Genomic DNA, 24,787 nt, shown 5'->3' on the forward strand with positions numbered 1-24,787 from the left:
GTTTGTTTTGCTGTGTTTTTCCCAAGAGATTAAATGAAAAGGGGTGATGGCCATGTGTATGCAGGAGTGTTTACACACTGTGTAAATGGGGATACATGTGTGTAGCATTTAATAAGTGTCTGCAGCTGTCTTTGGATGACGTGCATGAGGCTGGGTAGAGAGTGTGTACAGCTAAGAACACCCCTTAGACACCGAAACCATTCTCCTAGGACCCCTGAGTCATTAGCAGGGTGTGCTGTGTTCTGTGTCCTGGTGCGATGGCTGGGGGAGGCTCTCAGGTCTTAGGTTGGGTTCTCTCAGATGGCTTAGGCAGGTTGGGGCTAGAAAAAAGCTGGTGGGTTTGGAGGCAGAGAAGGAGCTGAAGTTGACCTCTTGCCATTAGTCTTAGAATGAGAAGCACTAGCCGAGTGAGTCTCTGACTAGAGGGCCTATCTTGAGACCCTGAAGGGCTTGGCTTTCAAAGGAGCTGTCAGAGGCGGTCTCTCTGGAAGCTGCCCGTCCCTGAGCTGTGAGATGTAGGACAGCTGCCTGCCCACCTTCTGTGAAGCAGGCCTTGCCCTCTCCTTGACTCATAGCACCGTTTTGAGTCTGGTAAAGGAAACAGTTTGCTGTGAAGTAATTTTTTTTCAAACCTAGAACTCTTCATGCAGGGTTGTGGTGGAATCCTCCGAAGACTTGGGGAAAGCTTGCGTGCTTGTCTCTCACATCCTCCTGGCTTCCTGCAGTAGAAGATTAAATTTTTTAAAATATATTTTCATTGATTCCAGAGAGGAAGGGAGAGGGAAAGATAGAAAGATCAATGATGAGAGAGAATCATTGATCAGCTGCCTCCTGCACACCCCCTACTGGGGATTGAGTCTGCAACCCAGTCATGTACCCTTAACGGGAATTGAACCTGGGACCCTTCAGTCCACAGGCTGACACTCTGTCCACTGAGCCAAATCAGCTAGCCACCCCCACCTCCCAGGTCTTCACTACCCTATCCTATTGCCTGTGTCCATGGGCTATGCATATAAGTATATAAGTTCTTTGGTACCTCTTCTCGTTCCCCCAACCCCACATCAAGGTATGTGTTCTTATTTCTTTATTAATTAATTAATAAAGATTAACATCTTTATCTGTTATTGTGTAACTGCCTAAATTAGTAACAGAAGAAAACAGCCCTGCAGTGCAAGTGCTTTGTCTTAAGGCCCGTCCTGGGTGGCTGGTACTTGGGCCGGGTCCCAGGATGATTGGTCATACCTTCTAGACCAACGGTCACCAACCGGTGGTGCGCGGACCACTGGTGGTCTATGAGGTCCGAAAGGTTGGCGGCCGCTGCCCAGTCAGTGCCTGTCTGTGCTGTCTGCACACTCCAGAGGGGCCCCTGCCAGGCCAGGTGGGAGGCCTGAGAGTGCCTCCTCACATTGCTTAACCTCTCAGAGGCTTTGCCTCCCTCTCTCAGGAAGCACTTAGAGTTGCTTTGAGGGCTTATCAGAAATGATGCCAGTAAGCCCTGTCTGGTCTCACTCCATTGCATTGAGTGGTAACTCATTGGTATCTGAAATTGCCCCATTAACACTTCCTGTTTTTGAAGATATAGCTATCCTCTCCAATCCCATGTTAGAATGAAAACCTCTGATGGCCTGGCATTTTCTGATGCTATGATATAGGTTAAAGGGTGCTCCCAGAGGCCAGATCAGAATTTTAGGACTGAGTGTTGAGGTTCTACCCCTCACTGCACATTGGAGAAACTGAGGCCCAGAGCAGGGAGGGCATGTGCCTGATGTCACACAGCATCGGTGACAAAGCTGGGACTGGAGCCTGGGCCTTCCCTGCTCTCTGGCCACAGTCTGGGGCATGTTTGTCTGCTAGCCTGTCTCAGTGTCAGCTGCCCCTCAGGGAGGATGGAGCAGCCTGGCCTGAGCCCAGGGTAGTTCTGGGTGAATTGTTCCTACCACTAAAACAGCCCTGCACTTCGCTCTGACGCTGTTGTTTGTTTTGCTTTTCAGCCTCTTACTGGGGGAAGGGGATGCAGGTAGGAGGCCTGTCGTCAGGGAGCTCCTGGAGGGGCAGGCAAAAGGTATCTTTAGTGAAAAAGGAGCCTCTTTCCCTGCCAGTGTCCACGTCTTGCCCTGGCGCCCATAGTCTACCTCCCGCAGTGCCGTAGAACCTCCCAAGACTTCTCTCCTATACTTGCTCTCCCTCAGAATTTCTCTCTCAGTCTGACTCATTCTCTTCCTCCTTCTGGCAACTGACCCCTTTGTCTCTGGGCAGATTCTACTGGGACCTGACCATGTTGCTGCTGATGGTGGGGAACCTGATCATCATCCCTGTGGGCATCACCTTCTTCAAGGATGAGAACACCACCCCCTGGATTGTCTTCAATGTGGTGTCAGACACATTCTTCCTCATCGACTTGGTCCTCAACTTCCGCACAGGTATTGTGGTGGAAGACAACACAGAGATCATCCTGGACCCACAGCGGATTAAGATGAAGTACCTCAAAAGCTGGTTTGTGGTGGATTTCATCTCCTCCATCCCTGTGGACTACATCTTCCTCATTGTGGAGACACGCATCGACTCAGAGGTCTACAAGACAGCCCGGGCCCTGCGCATCGTCCGCTTTACCAAGATCCTCAGCCTCCTGCGCCTCCTGCGTCTCTCCCGCCTCATTAGATACATTCACCAGTGGGAAGAGGTGAGTGCTCAGACTCAGATCTCTTGAGGGAAGGGTGTTTTCCCCCAGGGGAAAGAAGGTAATCTCAAGAGGGGCCAGAAGGTAATCTCAAGATAGTTGGATGTGGGCTGTCAGATTATAGCAGACACACCTGCTGCAGGGGGACAAATACTAGTAATTTCTTGAATATTGTGTGCTAGATACTGGGCAAATCACTTTATAGGCAGTATCCCATTTAAGTCTTTAACATCCATAGAGGGTACCATATAGGTACACGCAGGTACCATGTTTTAATGAGGAAACTGAGAGACAGAAAGATTAAGGGATTTATTAAGGTTACAGAATCAGTAACTAGTGAACCTAGACTCCAGAGCATGCACTGGTAACCACTGCACTATATTGTAAAGGTTTCAAACTCATAATCCTATAGGGGCCAGACAGGGAATGTGAATGGTGAAATGGGCAAGTTGGAAGGCATTAGGGAATGTAGTAGACTGGGGAAAACTGGAGAATGTCTTCGGTCTATCTCTAGCCACTTGTTGCCAAGTGGGAATGGCCTTGGGTTGCTAGATCTACAGATTTATCATGAGAAGCAGGAATCTGGGTTTTTGTGCAGATTTTGTTGGCAACTATTTTAGGTTGGGTCCTTCTGGAGCAGACCCTGAGATAAGGATTTGCATGAAAGTGATTTTTTTAGGGGGAAGTGTTTCCAGGAAGATATAGTAAGGGATTGGGGAAGAGAGAAAGGGAAAGGAAGGAAGGAAGCTAAGCAAGGGTACATACCATGGAGGGTTACTTGGACCCCAACCCATGGGGACCTTTTAGGATAGTGTATACCATGCCTCAGATGTGTTAGAATTTTGTTGTTGTTATTAATCCTCACCCAAGGATATTTGTTTCATTGGTTTTGTTCTTGTTAATCCTCACCCAAGGATATTTTCCATTGACTTTTAGAGAGAGTGGAAAGGAGGGGGAGAGAGAGAAACATCGATGTGAGAGAGACACATTGATTGTTTGCCTCCTGCATGTGCCCCCAACCAGGGCTGGGGATCGAGCCTGCAATCAAGGTACATGCCCTTGACCAGAATTGAACCTGGGACCCTTCAGTCTGTGGGCTGACACTCTACCCATTGAGCAAAACCAGCTGGGGCTCCATTGATTTTTTTTTTTTTTTTTTTTTTTAGAGAAAGTGGATTGGGGAGGGAAGGAGGGAAGGAGAGAGAGAGAGAGAGAGAGAGAGAGAGAGAGAGAGAGAGAGAGAGAGAGAGAGAGATGAGAGGCACATCTATCGGCTGCCTCCCTGCATGTGCCCTGACCGGGAATGTCAGGGGCTGAGGATCGAACCTGCAACCAGGCACGTGCCTTTGACTGGGAATCAAACCCACAACTCTTCAGTGTGCAGGCCAACGCTCTAACCACAGAGAAACACCAGCCAGGGCAGAGGTGTTGGAATTTTTATATCCCCTTACCTGCCAACCATTGGTTCAGAGGCCTTCCCACCCTTAGTGCTAGCAGCAGGCAAAGTAGTTTCCAGCAGCCTGGCTCTAAAGCAGGAGCGGGGACCGTCCGGCCCGTGGGCTGTATAAGGACCGCAAAATCAATTGATCTGGCCCTGCCAAGGCATTAGTGGTGAGTTAATTAAATGTTTGACTAATTAAATATAGCAGGCTACTATTTTTAAGCAGGCTATTTTTAAGTTGATAATTTTGTATGGCCCGGGAATGATGATATAAATATCCAAATGGCCCTTGGCAGGAAAAATGTTCCCCACCCTGCTCTAGAGAGTGAAAGCGCCAGGAGTCTAGAGTTGTGTATGCACAAAAATGTGTAAAGGATCCTTAGGCCTCAGGGTGGAGCACAGACTACAGAAACTAAATAATAAATCGTAAGAAAAAACGGGTAAGCCAACACCATTCTGAACAAAATTGACTACTCTATGAGCTGAATGCAGTTGTCTGGGATGGAGGAAAGAGAGGGGACTACCAGCTGGGGTTTGAAATAACAGATGACCTTGCCAGGTGCTTCGGTCTGTGTCTGCCACCACCCAAGTTGCATCTCTTGGCAGCAGCGGCAGGCAGGCCAGCCTGGAGGTACTGGGGTTGGGGCGAAGTGCTTTTTGGGACATCCCACTCTGGGGTCCTGAAGCTTCTGCAGGCATGCGTTTCCTTCCTCAGCTCACTGCTGCTGTTGCTCTCCTGTTCTCCAGGACTCAGCTCGACTAGGATATTTCCCAGGTACAGGATATGAAGTTCCCAGGCACAGGACAGGAAGCAATTACCCAGCCAGGCGCACCCATGCTGATGGTTGGGCACTGACAGATTGAAGTCAGAGGTGTCATGAGCACCTGTGCCACAGAAGTGCCTACACCAGTCTATCGGAATCACTCCATGCAGAAATTCTCGGATGTGAGGGCGATCTGGCTGCAACATCTGTCACCCCATTGATCGCCAGGGTTGATTCGGCTGATCTGGCTGGCTAGGCGGGTGTCCCCCTCCTCCCTCACCGATCCATGTGCGTCCCTCCCGAAGCTGCGCGCTCGGTCGAAGAGGACGACCTTCCCCCCCCCCCCCCCCCCCCCCCGAGGAGAGGATCGGTCTTCGGTCAAGGGTATACGAGTAGCTGCACTCCCCTGCTAGAACCTCCAAACAAGCTCTCAAGGTCCATGCAGAAATTCTCTTTTGCTTCAAAAATTTGCATTCTTTCTACTGACAGAGAAGCGGCAGTGACTTGCCCACGGCCATGCAGCAGATACCTGGCAGAGCTAGATGAGAACCCACTTAGTGTTTTTGGTTCCCAGCAATATGCAGTCCCTGCCTGGTGCAGTGCAATGCTTGAGGGCTTTGGAACTAGAATCACACAGTGGAGACTTGAGTTAAAATGCTGGCTCCACACTGCCTACCTGTGTGACCTTGGTGCCATCTTGCCTCTTTGATCCTCAGTCTCTTATCTGCAAAGTGGGTATAAGTAGTACCTTCCTCTTTGGATTATTGTGAGGATTAAATGAAATGATGTTTGTAAAACCCTTTATGTGAAGCCTGGTGCCAAGAATCATTTAATAAAGGCTCTCACCCTGGCTGGTTAGGTCATTTGGTTGGAGCATCGTCCCATACACCAAAAAGGTTGTGGGTTTGATTCCTGATTAGGGCACATACTAGGTGGTAGGTTAATCTTCGGTCCAGATGCCTGTGGCAGGCAGCCGATTGATGTTTCTCTCTCTCAAATCAATAAAAACATATCCTCACCTGAGGATTAACATCATAATAATAATAAAATAAAGGCTCTTCCCTACCAGTTATCTTAGTACTTCTCCAGGGCATTTCTTTTTCTCAAATACTTTTTATCCATTATTTCACTGGTTCTCAGCTGGTTAGTCAAACAGGGCAGTGTTTATTACCCTGATTTGTCAGGTGAGGAAATTGAGGATCAGAGGGTCAGCTGCCCCACTGGCAGGGTTATTGATCTAGACCTCCTGACCAGGTTCATGTGGCTCCTGTTTTCTCAGGTGGCCTGAAAGGAGGTTGACTTTGATTCTTGTTCCCTTTGTTAGGGACAGCTTTCCACTGGGATTAGGAAGGTAGGCAGCAGAGCAAGTTGAAGGGTGTGGGTGGAGGATTTCCATGTGACAGGTTGGGTCTGAAATAGCTGGGGGACATCTAGGTGCAGAGGGAGGTTGGCATGTGGGTCTGAGCTCAGGACTGAGAAGGGCCAGTGGCTATGGTGATGGTGTTGGGGTGGTAGGGCCACTCCGAGAGGCTGCGAGGAAGGAGGGAGGTGTAGTTACTGGAACACCCTGAGAGTCTTGTCTCCATTTCTGTCCCAAGTAGAAACGCAGGGCCATATTGGCTCACTCAGTCCCTGAGAAACCCCAACCTCTGTTTATCTTGGACTCACTGCTAGACCTTCATCGAATGCAGAGAAGTGGCTGCTGTTTCCTTCTCTGGCATCAGCTCATGACTCCAGGCCCCGGCCCCTGGTGGCTAGCCTTGTTCCCCCTAGGCCCAGGCCCTGGGGTTGTGGTATTTGGGGGAGTGGGCAGAGCTGCCCGTGGCTGGGCAGGGTGGGCACTGAGACAGGAGATAAGTGCGTCTTCCACACTGTACATCCTAGGAGCTCAGGGCAGGGCTTCTGTCCCCATTGCCCCTTGGGCCTGACTGCCCTCTGGGTGATCCAGAACTAGTCCAGTAGGCTCTGGCCCTGGAGTTCCCCTAGGGTAGTCAGAATTCCCAAAAAACCTCAGATTCAGGCTCTAAACTGGACATCACTACCCAATCTCGTGGGCAGGAAGAGAGATCCCTGGAGACCAGATGGATGGCTCCCGACCCCTCCACACAGCACCCTTATTTTGCCTACCAGCTGGGGAGTAAATTGCTTTGTGTGGTTTCTGCCAGGCACACTGCCCAGCCAAGAACTACCACTAGACCCCTTGGATTGGATTGGGGTTTCCAAGCTAGCCCCAGGAACCCCTTAATGGCCTGCTCCAGCCCCTGGGTTTCTCTTAGTCTCAGCTTGGCTGGAAGCAGTAGTAGGGTGACCTTTGAGGCCCCTACTTTGCATGAGACCTGGGGAGGGAGGTATTTAATAGGGAAAACCCTGCCCTATCTCCTCCAACTCCCTATGGGAATCTCTTTCCTTCTTTGGACCTCAGTTTCCCAACTGTCAGTTATATTCTGATGTTCTCAAAGGCTGGGGCTTAGTCCCTACGCCAACCTCCCTTGGTGAGATCACCTTAGCTGATCCTGAGGACATTGTTATGACTTCAGGGAGGACCGGGGAGTGAGCCTCCCATGGTGAGGGAAAAGCTTGCCTGAGGCCCCCTGGTGAAGCTACGGAGATGTTGGACTCCTGACCCCCAGCTTTAGTTGCCTCCTCTAGCCCAGCCCAGCCCCCCAGTCAGAGAGTTCCTGAGCATTAGTGGCAGGTGTTGGGAGTCAGGGTACATGGAAGGTCTTGGCAAGTGTAGGCTGCCATCTCGGAGGATGACACCTCCTGCTTCCATCCCAGGCGATCTAGGTCAGCATCCTCCCTCCCAGCCAAGCCTCTTCCTCCCTCTGAGGTGTGAGCTTGTTATAGGCACCGAAGCTATTGTTAGAAACCCTGGTCTCTGCCCCTTTGAATATTCGTCTAAAGGGCCCAGGACCCCAGTAACCCATCCCAGAAGCCTCTTCCTCCCTTTGGCAACTTAGAGCAGTGGGAGGAGGGCTGGAGGCAGGAGGCCAGGCCCTGGTAGCTGTGTGACCCCCTAATGAGCCTCCTCCCCGTGTAGGCCTTGATTTCTCCATCTCTCTCAGAATCTAGGGTTTGGGATGACACGGAGGGGTGGTCCTGGCCCTCTCTATGGGCCCCGGAAGGGACTCAGCATGACACAGCTGTGCCTGGGATATACTTGGAACAGCCACTCCCTCAGGCCTAGAGTGCTGTCCTCCATGTGGCTGCTTGTTCCTGAGACACCAGGAGAAGTTTGTTCTTTCCTGCAGAGAAAACAAGCCCCAGGGAGGGAACTCACCCAGGCCCTCAGAGGAGGCATGGTGGAAACTGCAGTTTTCGGGCTCTCCCCTGGACTGAGAAATCAACTCTCTGTTTTGAGGGCTGGGAAAGAGAGGGGAGGAAAGGAAACATGTGCTGAGTACCTCCTGTGTGCCAGCTGTGGGCATCATCTCTCCTGACCCCAAGACAGCCCAGGAGCTGGCAGTTATTGACACAGATGAGGAAACTGAGGCTCAGAGCAGAGAAGGCATTTGCCCCAAGTGGAGTCGTCACTCTGCCTTTGTACTGTGGTCGAGACACTGCAGAGGGAGTGGGAGCGGAGCTTACCCCAAGTGCCATCTGGGGCAAAGACAGTGGGCTTCCCAGGCTGCTCACCCAGCAAGGTTTGCGGGGACCTAGAAATGAAGGTACTCAACCCCCATAGTCAGAACCAATATCATAAAAGGAGACTGTAATAAGGTATAAAGAGCAAGACAAATATTTGCACAGTGCAGCAGTCTTGCAGGTGGCCTGTAGCCCTAGCCCACAGTGTTTGGCAACCTCTCCCAGCAACAACCAGCCTTGCTCACAGCAACCACACCTGGGGCCTCACCATCTGGGGTACTCTCCTAGTCTGAATGGATGCCCCCCACCAACTCTTTGCAGGAACCTCAGACTTTTCCATGTTGGTGTCTTTGGCTGTGTAGTGTCTGATAGCTATCCACAGTACACCTCCCTGCCACCCAAATGCCTGTCATCTCCCCTCCTAACCTCCCACCTCCCAGCATCTACACCCTCCTTCAGCCCAATACCAGGCACCACTCCAACATGCCCTCTGTTGGGTAAACTAGTCTGTGACTTCCAGCAGAAAAGGGCACCTTCTTTCTTCCAGCAAAGGCAAAGGCAGATTCCCTGTGAGCTGTACCTGCACAGAGAAGGGCCTTTTTAAATGTCACTGTCTACACTGTGACGGCCCTGATCCCCATCATCCCATCATCACCTTCACACTGAGCACTTCTCAGTTCCTGAGACCCTACCACGTGCTTTACCATATTCATTGCTGAGATCACAATAAAGGCAAAATTAGACAAGGACCTGATCTTGGAAGATAATTAGTTACAAAGAAAAGAAAAACATAGGTAATACAAAAAGAAAAGAAGACATTGCATAAAAACCTGCCAACCTTGAGACACAGAGTATTAAGAGTGGTTCACAAAAAACACACACAAAAATAAACAACAGTTACTGTGGGCAGTAGCCATCTGAGACACTTCCTAAAGGTGATCCAAGACTTCCTTTAGCTTCTTTAGCTCCTATCCAATTCAGACTCTTCTAGAAAAATATCACAGAGTGGGGGGTCTTAACCAAATATCACAGTGTGGGGGGTCTTTCTCACAGTTCTGGAAGCTGGAAGGATGAGATCAGGGTGCCAGCATGGTTGGATTCTGGTGAGAGCCTGCTTTTGGTTTGTAGATCATCTCTGTCATGTATCCTCCTTGAGGGCACTAATCCCATTCATGGGGGCTCCAACCTCATGGTCAAATCACCTCTCAAAAGCCCCACCTCCTAATACTATCAGATTGGGGATTAGGGCTTCATCATAAAAATTTTGGGGTGACAAACATTCAGTCCAGCTCAGAAATGAAGAAAATCTAATCTAATAAAAGAGAAACATGCAAATTGACTGTACCTTTGCTATGCCCCAAGCCACGCCCACCAGCCAATCAGAGCGACTATATGCAAATTAACCCAACCAAGATGGCGGCCGGTGGCCATGGAGCTGGAGCAAGCAGGAGGCTTGGTTGCTCTGGCAATAGAAGAAGCCAAGCTCCCTGCCTGCCCTGTCTGGCTATGGCCTCTGCTAAAGGCAAAAAAGTTTCAATTATAGAAGCTAAAAAAAAATCCCAGATACCTGCTTCCAGCTAGCCTCCACTGGGAGCTTGGGTGGCTGGGGGCCGTGGCCAACCTGCAAACAGCCATCAGCCCCTCACCCAGGCTGGCCACACCCTCATGGGGTGAGGGTCCCTGGTGGGGGTCTTGGCCAGCCTGCAAACAGCCATCAGCCCCTCACCCAGGCTGGCCAGGCACCCCAGCAGGACCCCCACCCTGATCCGGGACACCCTTCAGGGCAAACCAGCCAGTCCCCACCCATGCACCAGGCATATAATAAAAGGGTAATATGCAAAATGACCCTAACAGTAGAATGACTGGGAATGACTGGTCACTATGACACACACTGACCACCAGGGGGCAACACTCAATGCAGGAGATGCCCCCTGATGGTCAGTGCGCTCCTACAGGGGGAGCTCTGATCAACCACAAGCCAGGCTGACGGCTGCCAGCACAGCAGTGATGGCAGGAGCCTCTCCCGCCTCCTCAGCAGCACTAAGGATGTCCGACTGCAGCTTAGGTCTGCTCCCCGCTGGCAAGTGGACATCCCCTGAGGGCTCCTGGGCTGCCAGAGGGATGTCTCACTGCCAGCTTAGGCCCGATGCCCCGGGGAGTGGGCCTAAGCCAGCAGGTGGACATCCCCTGAGGGGTCCCATACTGCGAGAGGGCACAGGCCAGGCTGAGGGACCCCCCCCCCCCGAGTGCACAAATTTTTGTGCACCAAGCCTCTAGTCAATAATAATGATCCTACCTATGTATGTGTCCAGGGTACAGAGCACTTTCTTAGCTACATCAATTTCTCCAGCAACCCTGAAAAGTGGTGGGCAGATGGCTAGCTTCTCTTAGTTGAGGGGAGGCTGAAGTGTGGTAGGAAGTGAGGGCAGGTGCTGGTCATCTCTGAGGCTGGATGATCCCATGTCACTGGTCCTCCTCATGGTTGGTCCCATGTCACTTGGGGGAGCTGGTGACATTCTGGTCAACCAAGAATTTGAAAGGCTAACGACTTGCCCAAGGTCATAGAACTATTGTGTTCACCTGAGTGCTAAAGAGGCGGAAGTGGAGACTTCCCACAGAGCCAGAGCTTGGTGCTAGTACTCAGGAACTGCTGTGAGATTGAGATGAGAGGCAGAGGGAGCCTCTGGGGTTTAAGATCCAAGCCTGGGCATGGCCAGCAGCAGAGGGTTGGCCAGAGACACCAGTGTCTTACTTGGGTATATTCTGCATCCCAGACACAGGGAGGCCCCAGTCCCTACTGAGCCCTGGTTGCCATCCCAAACTGTCCTGCCTGGTCTCTAGTGTCCACCACCCCTTACACTGAGATATGTCAGCTTAGCCAGGACCTGGCCCACTGACAATGTTGGGGCTAGTTCATGTGCCCCAGTGGGGCTAGGCTGCAGGGCACAGAGCACTGGGTTGATTGGGGCCAGACACCGAGGAGTCCTACCTGGCCCTGGATCCAGCTTGCTGTAAATCTGGCCACATAACCCAGTCACTTTGGGTTTAAATTGTTTTATCTGCAAAATAACCACCTTTTTTTTTTGTCACCGGGCCAATATGACAATCTGCAGGCAGCGCTAGTTCAGATCTGCCTCTACTGCCACTGCCACTATAACCGTGAGCAAGTCCTTTGCTTCTCTGAGCCTTGATGTAACATGTAGTAAATTAACAATATGTTCAGCGAAGTTTGTTGTGAGTTTAAGTGAGATGATGACTGTGATGTTATTGTCCCTTTGTCACTGGGCCGTGGAGGGTGATGGGACAAGTTGGAGGTTCCATTCTCCATGAACCTTTCCAAGGTCCATTTCATCCTGAAGACTTCACAGCATATCTGCATCCAGAGTCCTGCTACTAATGGGGCCACAGAAGGGTGTGCCCTTTGCTTGTTCAAAACCTAGACCCCAGGTTAAACCCACATTTCAGAAGGAGAAACTGAGGTCACTAGTATCAGAATTTCCTGCTACCAGCTACAAGGCTGCAGTTAGAAGATCACTAGACAGGGGTAGAAATACCTAGGGTTGCCCTAACCAGTTTGGCTCAGTGGATAGAGCATTGGCCTGAGGACTGAAAGGTCCCAGGTTCGATTCTGGTCAAGGGCATGTACCTTGGTTGCGGGCACATCCCCAGTAGGGGCTGTGCAGGAGGCAGCTGATCGATGTTTCTCTCTCATCGATGTTTCTAACTCTCTATCCCTCTCCCTTCCTCTCTGTAAAAAGTCAATAAAATATATATTTAAAAAAAGAAATATCTAGGGTTTGTTTCTTTGAGCCTCAGTTTCCCTATCTTGAAATGGGCTAAACTAGTTCTTAAATTTATAGGCATTTGAAAAGTCAGTAATTTTGTCTCAAAGTCCCTCTCTAGGAAGGTTGCTCTGCTTGAGAATAGTATGGAGGGACCAGAACTAAGAGTGAGGTCATACTCCAAAGTCTGTAAGGCTAGAGGCAAGGCAGAACTTCTAGAGAACTCCCTCTAGACTTCCTGTCCATCTTTCCATCCCCTTACTGGTACTTCCTGCTGAAACTGGACCAAGAGGCAGCACTGGGAGGAGGGAGGTGGGTGTGGATACTGGGATGTGCCCAGCCATAGTTCAACCTTTGGAGTCACAGGGGTAGAGATGGACAGGTGGCAGGGGGCTGGGGTTGAGAGTGCTGTACTTTATTAACCTGTATAGGAGAGCGTTACTACTAATAACTATTAACTAATCACGAAGATCAATTATTAATAATGGTTCTCAATTTATTGAACACTTCTACACCTAATACTAAGCATTTTATATGTATAATTTAATTCTTTAGACAACCCACACAGTTAAGAATTTTTACTGCCATTTTCTAGATGAGGAAACATGATCAAAAGGTTCCGAGATTTTCTGAGGGTTGCACAGCTGGAAATTGGGTAGGAAGAGGGCCTGGGATCAAAGTCTGTGTGAACTTGGAGCCTGTGTATCCCAACTGTTTCCTTGCAGTTCCATGGCTGCCTTAGGCAGAACCCACTGGCCCTGGGGGAGTCCTAAGAGTCTGGTGACTGATTTAGGGAAATACCATGCCCCTGTCCTGACTACAGGCTGTGGTCCCCTGAGGAGCGTCAGGCTGGCTGGCTCTTCTCCCTGTTGTTTCATGGCCTAGACAAGCTGATAAAGTGATTTCTCTACCCACTTCAGGGCTATATGGGGCTCCAGGTGCCCCCCTTCTCTCCAGTTCTGGGAACCCCAGACACCCTTTCTTCTCCTCCCAGGCTGTTTGGTTTGACCTATAGGCAGATCCCCAGGGTAGGAGAAGCTGCTTTGAAAGGTGAGAGACCCTGGTTGGCTGGACTTCCCATGGGAGCCCCCGCCACACACACACACCTGCACAGATCCCTCTGGGGCCCTGCAGCCTGCAATCTGCTTCTTTCAGGGCCTGGCCTGACGCCTTTCCACTCTAGCCATAGCCTGACCTGAACTGAACTGGGCACCCCACCATGTGTGTGCAGAGCAGTGCCACTCGAAGCTGCAGGATCTGACTGGGTGGGGTGTTCCTCTCTTCTGGTCACTCACCTGGTCACTTACCTCTGCGGACAGATCTTCCACATGACCTACGACCTGGCCAGCGCCGTGGTGCGCATTGTGAACCTCATCGGCATGATGCTCCTGCTGTGCCACTGGGATGGCTGCCTGCAGTTCCTGGTCCCCATGCTGCAGGACTTCCCTGACGACTGCTGGGTGTCCATCAACAACATGGTGGTGAGCACCCAGCCGGGCCCTGGTGAGGACAGAGGGGGCTGATGAGGCATTGACGGGCAGAGAAGGTTCACAACTTGAAACTCCTGAGTTCCAACATGTAAGACCCTGAGGTGCCAGCCTAGCACCCACGGCACATGGCTTTACCCAGTACAGGTCTGCCACAGAGCTCCTGGCCGCACGCTGCTACCTTTGCCTTCTCACAGCCTCACTGCAGCTGGGAGCCTGGCTATTTGGAGCTGATTTCACCCAGGGAGACTAAGACCTGGGCTCCTCAGATTCTGTCAGGTGTGGCAGAGCTGGGCTCGTGGCTCCTGCCCTCCTGCCTTTTTGCCAGAGGCAGACCTGTTACCAATTGGGGTTACCGACTGGGACCTCAGTTCTTTTCGTCGACACAGAAAAGATTTTAAGGTGAACAAAAATGAAAGTAAAGCCAAATGGGGTTTATTGAAGATACATTCTAAACTAGGAGTGGGCCACTGAAGAGAGAGAGAGAGAGAGAGAGAGAGAGAGAGAGAGAGAGAGAGAGAGAGATGGATAAAATGGCTGGGCTGCACTGGGAAGTCAGAATAGGGGGCCTTGGAGACAGGTTTAGGGGTTAGCCCGGGATGAGCTGCAGCTGCCCATTCCTCCCCTGGTTGCAAGCCTCGTGGGGTCCTTTAGAGGTTGGGAGACATGTGCCTGTGGGGGAAGGGAAGGAGAAAGGGAATGGCATGGATCTGCTCCTTGAAGGTAGAGCACAAGTGCAAGAGATAATGGCCCCCAACTCCTGGGTTTAAAAGACCGATTTTCTGGGTGGAGACTTTCACTTGCATTCAGGCATGATTGACAGAAACTGCCTTTTTTCTGGGCATGCCCTTACCCATAATACATAACGAAAAACCCATGGGGGCAAGGTCAAAATCGAAATACAAATTTCATTATAATTAATCCAGGACCCTAGTGAGGTTGTATTGTCCTGTCGTTTTCTCTGAGCATGTGCCAAGAACCAGCTGGCTCCAAATCTGCCGAGGTGGTCTGCTGGCTTCTGGGCGGCCATAGAGAGGCTGTCTGAAGGCAATGCTGGTCCGGCTCCTGATCAGGACCCTAGAGCAGGCCCCACCCCAGCCACTCAAGTCTAACTTCCTACTTCGCGGATCCACCTTTAAAAGCCACGCCCAAACAAAGAGAACCCTGTGAGGGACACTGTTGGTAGCAGGCACAGACTCCCAGATCACACACACTGGCTATTTTCTGCTCCAGCTTCAGAACTGGACTGTCCTGTAATTCCTGTCATTCCCTCATCCCCACCCCACGTACACACATACATCCTGATCGTAGGTGGTGTCCTGGGTGGGGAGGACAGACCAGATTGAGCCTGATCCCTTCCAAACCTGGGGGTGGTTGAGAGAAGTTGAACTTGAGGCTAGGGCAGAGTCCCCATCCCCCCATGGACAGGATGGGCTCCAGGAGGGATGGAGGGCCCCCTGGACCTGTGAGCCTCTTTCTGTGTCCGGGAACCCCATGCTTACAGGTCCAGGGGGACCTGTCGGTTTGGTTTGGTCTGTAGGCAGATCCCCAGGCCCCCTGAGTAGAAGAAGCTGGCTTTGAAAGAGGTGAAAGAGACACAGAGCATCTTTCAGTATCAAATAGGCCTTTAGAAAACAGCCTTTTGATGAGCTAAGTGTAAATGAATCAGCTATATGGATTGAATTTCTGAGTTCCTAGGGGCTGAACAATAAGGCTGGAATTTCTGACTGAAGGCAGATGGGGGTCCCTCCTGTTCCCCCAGTGCCCAAGCCCCCCTCCACTCCTGGAGATCAGCCCTTCCCCCCCCCCCCCCCGGCCCAGACCTCCCACCCAGGTTTGGACTGAGCACCATACCAGCTCAGCTCTGTCCAGCATGGTCTCAGTGACCTTGAACATGGTGTGCAGCTCCTGTGCCTGCCTTCAGGTGCTGAGAACAGCCTGGTGACCCCGGAAGTGCTTGAGGCTCCAGCCAGGGGTTCTGTGGGTCATGCAGTAGGGTGGGTTCCACATCATTGCCAACATATTCATTGTGTAAGCAGAGAGGCATTGAGGAGGTGGCCGGCACTGGGGTTCATCTGGGGCCCCCTCATCTGGAACAGTTTCCTCCATGTGAGGGTGACAAGTCCACACGTGCACAAAGTTCAGGAGATGGCTCTTCTGAGCCGTGTTCCCACACTGAGGCTTTCTTGAGACACCAACTAGCTTTGGAGACAAAAATAGCCAGTTGCTTCTCTCCCTCCTCCCACCCCAAGTATTGTCTGTTCCAGGTAACCCACCTTTTGTGGGGGGAGGATAACTGGTGGCCACAGTCCTGGGCAGATGCAGATAGGGTTCATGCAGGGAGTCAGCTCAGTAGCACTTTAGATTTTGCTCCCCCAAAATGAGGACAGTGTTTTTGGCTCAATCTGAGAGTCTGTCCCCCTAGGGGAAGCATATCTGTTTTATAATTGAGGTCAGTGGGGAAATGGGCTTTACTTGGCAGTAGTTTGGGGTAAAGGGATGGAGCTATTTTAGTAAGCAGAGGACAGCAGGGGGGCTCAGCCTGAAGTCTTTTGCTGCCCAAGAGGCCCAGCTGCTCTGTGGGGGCTGAGAGTCGGATGGGGGCTACACTGCTCCTGTCCATTTGCTGGGATTCCCATCTAGTCCTGGTCCCCCACTGCAGGAGAAAGGCCTAAGTGAGGAGTTCACTCAGTCACATAGGTTACCATTGTGGTTCTCCTTGCCCTTCTCCAAGGCTTTCAGCCACTGGCAAGGTGGGAGCCCTGGGCTCCGCAGCTGGAAAGGAGTTGAGGGATGGGAGGTGGTGGGGACTTTTCTAGGTGCTGGTGAGGCCTGCTCTCTCAGTGATGTGAGCCTTCACTACCACTCCACCCTGTGTCTGTGTACCTATCTACAGAACAGCTCCTGGGGAAAGCAGTATTCCTATGCCCTGTTCAAGGCCATGAGCCACATGCTGTGCATCGGATACGGACGGCAGGCGCCTGTGGGCATGTCCGACGTGTGGCTCACCATGCTCAGCATGATTGTGGGCGCCACCTGCTACGCCATGTTCATCGGCCACGCCACTGCCCTCATCCAGTCCCTGGACTCCTCCCGACGCCAGTACCAGGAGAAGGTAGGGCAGAAAGCTGGGTCCAGTCTGGGCTATCGCAGGGCAGCCAGCTGGTCCGTAGGCAGCACAGGCTCCAGCCAGTGGGTTCCCACCAGCTCCCCAGTGGGTGCCCAGCCTGCCACCATCATCTGGCTTCAGCTGCTGTCTTTTCTGTTGCAGTCTCTTTTTCTTTCTTTTTTATATTTTTCTAAAATATACAGAAATTCCGCATTGTTTACGGGCACTGAATCCGTATCTCAGACCAGTGACTGTGAGTGTGCAGTGCCCTCTGTGTGGCTAACACCTTTTGGGTCCACATCTTGGGCAGAGCCCTGGGCATTCATTCCACGTGACAGTTATCACTGCCCCTGGGTTTACACTTGATTACCGTGACCGCACACTCTCGGTTTTCCTCCTCCTCACAGGCCAGTCCTCCTTGTTCTCCTTGGCTGCTTGTCTCTTCAGTCTTTATACACTGTGTCCCTGGTGGTTTGGGCTCAATTCTCTGCTTTTCTGTCTCTCCTGTCTTCCTGGGTGCTACTGGTTTACCACCCCACCCCCATGCTCCATGTCCGTCTCTATGCAGCAGGCTCCAAATGATATAATCAGTCCCCACCTCTTTCCTCACCCCGCACTGTCTACTTGATGCCTCCCTGGACACCTCCACCTCATCGCATCTAAAATGAGAACAGTCTCCCTTGCCTTCTCTGCTCCAAACCTCTACTCTTGCCCATCCTGTTAATGGACACAGTAGCACAGATGCCCAGGCCAGAAATTAGGAGCCATCCTTGGTGTCTCTTAGTCATTAATGCCTCCCTTCATTCCCATCATCCAGCTGGCGTCCGCCTGGATCACACAGCACCTTCCTAAGCAAGTGGCTGTGCTGGAGTAAAAGGCTGCCTGGGTTCTAAGCTCAGCTTCCCCATTGACAAGCTCTCCATTGAACACGGGCATGTGGCATCACATCTCTAGGTCCCATTTGCTTGTCTGTAAAATGGGGACAATACCAAGGGTTATGTCATGGCATTTGTGAGGAGTGACCCTACAGAGTAAGCCATTCAATATTTATTAGCCAAGTGGGCTCCCCTCTGTCCCTTCTACTTTATTCTCCAGATGGCAGATGGCATTGGCATTTAAAACATAAATCTGCTCATATCACTGCTTAGAGCTTCCTGTTACTCCAAGATGCAGAGTGTGTTTTCTCAGCCTGGCATGTAAGCGCTCCCCGCCTTCTCATGCTCAGAACACGCCGTGGGCTCCATAGCCCTCTACGTGCCAGCCTTGCCAGCCTCCCTGCATGTGCCTCCCTGCCTCGGGGCCTGGCACAGATTCAAGCTGGAGCTCTCCTCTCTTTTCACCTGACCCTTTCTCCACATCTCAGCCTAAATGTCACCTGCTTGGTGAAGCCTTCCATGCCCCAGTCAGCCTCCACCCATCATGTGACCCAGTGACATCCTCAAATTCTCCTTCAATACACTTCACACTTCTGTCATTATTTAATTATATGTAGCCAATTGTTCAATATCCATCTTCCCTATCCAGGCCATGGCTCCATGAGGGTAGGCCAGTCCCCATGGATCCCCAGTGTCCAGCACATAGTAGGGCTCAGTATGTATTTATGAACTGCCTGCTTGTCTGCCTCAGGTGCTGTCCCCTGATGGGGTGACTGAGAGATGGCAGCCCAGATCCCATGCATGACACAAAGAGGAAAGCCCGAGAGAGCCTGAAGAGCCAGAGCAGGGTGGGAAGGTCATTTTGGGAAGGCAGAGGAAGGAGGAAGTAGAAGAGAATGCTAGGCCAGTGATCATGGTGAACATGAGCAAAGGTGTGTAGATGGGTGGTAAAGAAATCAACCTGATTAGAACAAAAGGTTCTGGGTTAGGAGTGAGGAGGCAAGAGAGGGGGAAGAGAGTGGAGTCAGGTTATCAAGGCTAGTGCTTCAAGGGCCAGGTGAGAGGTCAGTGTAGCCCCGCATCAGGGCCCAGCCTGTGAGCGGGGTCGGGGCCCAGCGTGTGAGCAGGGCTGAGGCTCAGTGTGTGAGCAGAATGGAGGCTCAGTCTGGGACCACCATTAGGGATAGTTTAAAAAAAGCACCAGGGCCTACTGTCCATCAGAGTCAAGCTGTTTGTGGCTTTTCCTTTGAGAGGTGCCTTCATTTCATCCTTTAGCTAATAGCTCTTTAATGTATAATTCACCCATAAATCTCTCTTAAACATATTACCCCCCACTCTGTCCTCACTACTCTCTCTCACCTGGACCACTTTAACAACCTTCTAACTTTTGTCCTGCCTCCAGACCCTGCCTCCCACCCCAATTGCTTCTCTATGTAAGGGGAATTCTAAAAAAATACAGCTCTTTTCTGGCTGCCCCTATCCCCATAGCCAGCCAGAAAGTCACTGTTCCTATAGCTGGGTACAACTTAGAGCAGACAGAGGCCAGGTTGGCTGGAAGAATGTTAAGAAAGGTCATCTCCCAGCCCCCAGGTGCCCGTCAGCATCTCTGCAGCAGCACTAGGTCCCGACCTCTTTGGAGAACTGATATATGAGAGCAGGCTGCCTATTATGACTACTCCTTGGGTACAGGGACTTCCCTTGCATTCCATTGTGGGAAAAATCTGTTCTTGCCCAATCAGTGCCTCTGGTCCCTAGCCATGCTCCGGAGGATCCCCACTCCCCACCCACAGTCCAGGTGGGTTGGAGCAGCCCCACAGGATGGGCAGGTTCAACAATCTCTATCCCAAACACGTTTAAGGTCCCTGCTGTACCAGGCCCCTCCCCTGGGCTGTAGTTGTTCTTCAACAAAGTGACTTAGTCTCAGTCCCGGCCATGTTGGGATACGTGACGTGCCACATGTGGGCCGGCTTCAGTCTTCAGCCCTGTAGCCCATTGCAGCCCAGTCCTGCTGATGTTCCCACTGGTGGGAAAGAGCTCCTTCCCAATCAGCGAGGCCTCTCTGGTCCACAGTGTAACACAGAGGGACCGATATTTAGAGGAAACTTCATTGACTTCCTGGTCAGCTGGCCTCTTGTAACTGGGCTTTGGACAGTCCTTGTCCCTGGCCATCTCCATAGTGTTGAACATGTTGAAGACCGGTCACTGGGATGGAGCTCCTCCTCCACCCCAGCTGCTGGCAGTCAGGGCCATTGTTTGGGGCACAGTGTGACCACACCCACACCGAGGGCCTCAAGCTTAAGGAGCCAAGGTCATCCAACTGCGCCCACAGCATCAGTGCAACTCTGGCCAGCAGCAGGCCTAGGTCAGGTGGTGCCAGCCAGGGCAGTGGGGCTGGCCGGCCAAGAGGTGACAGCCTCTCTCTCTGTCCCTGGACTTAGTACAAGCAGGTGGAGCAGTACATGTCCTTCCACAAGCTCCCGCCCGACACTCGGCAGCGCATCCATGACTACTACGAGCACCGCTACCAGGGCAAGATGTTCGACGAGGAGAGCATCCTGGGCGAGCTCAGCGAGCCGCTGCGGGAGGTGAGCTGGGTGGCGGCGAGGCAGAAAGGGATCCATGCCTTTCTGCCTGGTGACTCTGCTCATCTCCTCCCTCTTTTCCAATCCACTCTTTCTGGGGAGCAGGAGATCATCAACTTTAACTGCCGGAAGCTGGTGGCCTCCATGCCACTGTTCGCCAACGCAGACCCCAACTTCGTGACATCCATGCTGACTAAGCTGCGCTTCGAGGTCTTCCAGCCGGGCGACTACATCATCCGAGAAGGCACCATCGGCAAGAAGATGTACTTTATCCAGCACGGCGTGGTCAGCGTGCTCACCAAGGGCAACAAGGAGACCAAGCTGGCAGATGGCTCCTACTTTGGAGGTGAGTGGCCAGGAGACCCTGGGGAGACAGGGGAATGGGCTGGAGAGACCGAGAAAACCATTTCAGGCCCTTCATGGCCACTGCTAGGAGGTAGGTGTCTGTGAGCCCAGCATACGGGGATAGTCCCAGAGATGGAAAAGGTGGCCTGGAGTGGGGGACTTATGAATGTATCTGTCAAGCATCTGTACTAGGTAGTGGGGACCCAGGTCAGGGTTGGGTGGAGGCCCTTAGGAGGCCACCCTGACTTCTGCTGTCCCAGCAGAGATCTGCCTGCTGACACGGGGCAGGCGCACAGCCAGCGTGCGGGCCGACACCTACTGCCGCCTGTACTCGCTGAGTGTGGACAACTTCAATGAGGTGCTGGAAGAGTACCCCATGATGCGGCGGGCCTTCGAGACCGTGGCGCTGGACCGCCTGGACCGCATTGGTGAGGGGACTGGGCAAGAGGGTGGAAGGGAGGTGGACCGGGCTCCCCCCATCCTCTGCCCTGAGCCCCTGCTCTCCTTCTGTGGCCCAGGCAAGAAGAACTCCATCCTCCTCCACAAAGTCCAGCATGACCTCAACTCAGGTGTCTTCAACTACCAGGAGAATGAGATCATCCAGCAGATTGTGCAGCACGACCGCGAGATGGCTCACTGTGCGCATCGCGTCCAGGCTGCCACCTCCGCCACCCCGACCGCCACGCCTGTCATCTGGACCCCGCTGATCCAGGCACCGCTGCAAGCTGCTGCCGCCACCACTTCTGTGGCCATAGCCCTCACCCACCACCCACGGCTGCCCGCTGCCATCTTCCGCCCTCCCCCGGGCCCCAAGCTCAGCAGCCTCGGGCCCGGGCAGACACCCAGGCATCTGAAGCGGCTGCAGTCTCTCATCCCTTCTGCACTGGGCTCTGCCTCACCCACCAGCAGCCCATCCCAGTTGGATACGCCATCTTCCTCCTCCTTCCACATCCAACAGTTGGCTGGATTCTCCGCCCCTGCCGGACTGAGTCCTCTCCTGTCTTCGTCCAGCTCTTCGCCGCTTCCCGGGGTCTGTGGCTCTTCTCCTGCTCCCACACTATCCGCCAACACAGCTTCCACCACCATGGCCGGATTTGGCCTCTTCCACAAAGCGCTGGGCGGCTCCCTGTCCTCATCTGACTCACCCCTGCTCACGCCGCTACAGCCAGGCACCCACTCCCCACAGGCTAACCAGCCACTACCTTCACTACCAGGGTCCCAGGGCAGCCTGGGCCTCCTGGAACATTTCCTGCCACCCCCACCTTCATCCAGGTCCCCATCCTCTAGCCCAGGGCAGCTTGGCCAGCCTCCTGGGGAGTTGTCCCCAGGTCTGGCTGCTGGCCCACCAAGCACGCCAGAGACACCTCCACGGCAGCCTGAGCAGCCGTCCGTGGCAGGGGCCTCTGGGGAGGCTTCTCCTATAGCCTTTACCCCCCGAAGAGGTCTCAGCCCCCCTGGCCACAGCCCAGGCCCCGCAAGAACTTTTCCAAATGCTCCACCCCGGGCCTCTGGCTCCCATGGTTCCTTGCTCCTGCCACCTGTATCCAGCCCCCCACCACTCCAGGTTCCCCAGCGCTGGGGCACACCACCTCTCACCCCAGGCCGCCTCACCCAGGACCTCAAGCTCATCTCAGCCTCTCAGCCGGCCCTACCCCAGGATGGGGCACAGACCCTCCACAGAGCCTCCCCACACTCTTCTGGGGAGTCTGTGGCTGCCTTCCCGATCTTCCCCAGAGCTGGGGGTTGCAGTGGGGGCCTTGGTCCCCCTGGGAGGCCCTATGGTGCCGCCTCAGGCCAGCATGTCACTCTGCCTCAGAAGACATCCTCAGGTTCTTTGCCACCCCCTCTTTGTTTGTTTGGGGCAAGAGCCGCCTCTTCTGGGGGCCCCCCTCTGACTGCTGCTTCCCAGAGGGAACCTGGGGCCAGGGCTGAGCCAGTGCGATCCAAACTGCCATCCAATCTATGAGCTGGGGCCCCTTCCTCTCTTTCCTCTCTTCTTTCTTCCTTCAGGTTTAACTGTGATTTAGGAGATATACCAATAACAGTAATAATGATCATTTTAAAAAACTCACACCAGAAAAACAAGACAGCAGAAAATAACCAGGTATTCTTAGAGCTATAGATTTTTGGTCACTTGCTTTTATAGACTATTTTAATACTCAGCAGTAGGGGGGCGGGAGGTTAGGCAAGGCTCAAATGCAAAAGCCAGAGCAAGGTTGGGGGGTGGGGCCTACCTATGTTTGGGGTTCCTAGAGCAGACCTGTCATTGTATTTGTTTTAGGGCACCAGCCACCACCAGCCCCTCAGCAGTGAACTTGGTGCCTCACTCTGCGGGGAGTCTTCTAGGGGCTGCCCTTGGTGGTTTTCCTGGGAAGCCTCAGTCTCCTGAGTCCTTGGAACAAAGTGGGGCCAGGGTCCTGAGAATTTTGCATTTTTTTACTGCAAACCTAGCAAGATCTGTATATGTATGTAATATGTGTATATGTATAAGCTATGTAGCGCTCTGTAGAGCCATGTAGATAGCCACTCACATGTGAGCAATCTAGTTTAACCCAATGTTGCCGGGACACCCAGGTCACCTTACACCCAGCAGCCCACCGTCGTCCACAGGCTGGGAATCGGAAGGTCTGGGGGAGTCTTCTTTCCAGTCCTCAGGGAAGAGGACCCCAAGACCTCTCAGCAGGTCCCCTGTCTCCCCATCTCTGGTTTCATATCCAATCCCAGCCTGACCTCTCACCACATGGAAGCAGAGGACCCTGAACTGTGCCTCCTGTAGGTCCTCAAGCACATCCTGTCCTCTCTGTGGCCCTCAGTTCCCTGTCGGGTCAGTGGGAGGTGAGGGTACTTCTGGTTGAGTCTGCTCTGTGCCAAGCACTGGTTCAGCACTTTACACTCATTAACTCCTTCCATTTCACAAAGACCATGAGGTAGGTACTTTGATTCTCCCTATTCCACAGATGAGAAAACTGAGTTTGGGGGACTTTTTCCAGAATCAGGTAGCGGGGAGTGACAGACCTGGGACTGATTTGAGATTCTAATTCATGCCTGCCTGAGGCCAAAGCCTAGGTTCCTTCCAGTAAAAACTGTTGCGAAAGGCTGAGTTAGTCTTCAAGCATGGTGCAGCGGGGGAGGCCAGATTATAGAGGCACCAGACCTGGTTTGAGTTCCAGCCCTGCCTCAACTGTGTGATCTTGGGCAAATTATCTGACCTTCCTGAGTCTGTTACCTCAAATGTAAAACGGGAATAATTATGGTGCCATCTTACAAGTGTGAGGACAGGATGAGAAAAGCAGTATATGTGAAATGCCCAGCCCGTACCTGGCACATGCCATAGTAGGTGCTCAGTAAGTCATGTTTCTTCTGCCTCCCCTCACCCAGCCCATTGCTCCAGCAGCTGTGGCGAGAGCCCAGGGGGCTTTGGCTGAGGGCTCCAGGACTTAGGATCTCAGGGCATAGGAGGCGGCGGGCTTCCTGAAGGGCCTAAGGAAGGTGTGTGGCCAGGGGCAGGCTTGAGCCAGGCCTTGAGATGTGGGAAGAGTTAGAAAGTGAGAGGGAAGGGAGGGGAAGTGAGGAAGTAGAATGACAGGTGGGATGGAGTGCTCGGTGGGGATATGATGAAGGTAGATGTACAGTGTGGAGCTGGGGGCTTTGGGGGGAGATCCTGAAGCCAAGCGGTCAGAGGGAAGACCATGGACGCCAGGCTAAGGGGATTGGCCCTGATTCTGCAGGCAACTAGGAGCCAGAAGCAGGTTCAGAGTGAGAGTCATTGTGAACTAGGAGCTCGGATTATAGAAGCTCTTAGGCACAATCCTCCCTTCCAACAAGATTCTACCAGAGCCAAGCTCAGTGGTCTGCCTCCTTCCTATAGGGTAGGAGCAGGTTTGCTACCAAGACCTGAAGAGTAAGGAAGACTGATCCATGCTCCAAGAGCTCTCCTCCATGCTCCCAGCTAAATGCTGACAAGATCAGCTTTGTCCTGGGCCGTGGGACAGGCCAATATCTCCAGTGATGGGCCACAGGCAGTGGGAGGCCGTTTTCCAGGACAGGAGGAGGTGAGGATTCTGGGTCTGAGGGAGAGACAAGGAGCCGCCTGGCCTTGGTCATTACTGGGCAGGAGAAGTCCCCTCAGACCCAGGGAGT

At 52.7% G+C, this 24,787-nt stretch overlaps 1 protein-coding gene across 1 annotated transcript in view; it reads left to right on the forward strand.

Moving 5' to 3' along the window:
• HCN4 (hyperpolarization activated cyclic nucleotide gated potassium channel 4) overlaps nt 1–24,177 on the forward strand; it is a 49,991-nt gene extending 25,814 nt beyond the window's left edge. The window contains exons 2-8 of the mRNA XM_059657672.1: nt 2,257–2,680; nt 13,569–13,730; nt 16,633–16,851; nt 20,159–20,305; nt 20,408–20,648; nt 20,911–21,075; nt 21,166–24,177. Coding sequence (XP_059513655.1) covers nt 2,257–2,680; nt 13,569–13,730; nt 16,633–16,851; nt 20,159–20,305; nt 20,408–20,648; nt 20,911–21,075; nt 21,166–22,613 — 2,806 coding nt within the window. The 3' untranslated portion in view covers nt 22,614–24,177. The remainder of the gene's footprint in view (nt 1–2,256; nt 2,681–13,568; nt 13,731–16,632; nt 16,852–20,158; nt 20,306–20,407; nt 20,649–20,910; nt 21,076–21,165) is intronic.
• Nucleotides 24,178–24,787: the final 610 nt, after the last annotated feature.

The sequence above is a fragment of the Myotis daubentonii genome, chromosome 1 (assembly GCF_963259705.1).
Source record: "Myotis daubentonii chromosome 1, mMyoDau2.1, whole genome shotgun sequence".
In the NCBI taxonomy this organism is placed as follows: Eukaryota; Metazoa; Chordata; class Mammalia; order Chiroptera; family Vespertilionidae; genus Myotis; species Myotis daubentonii.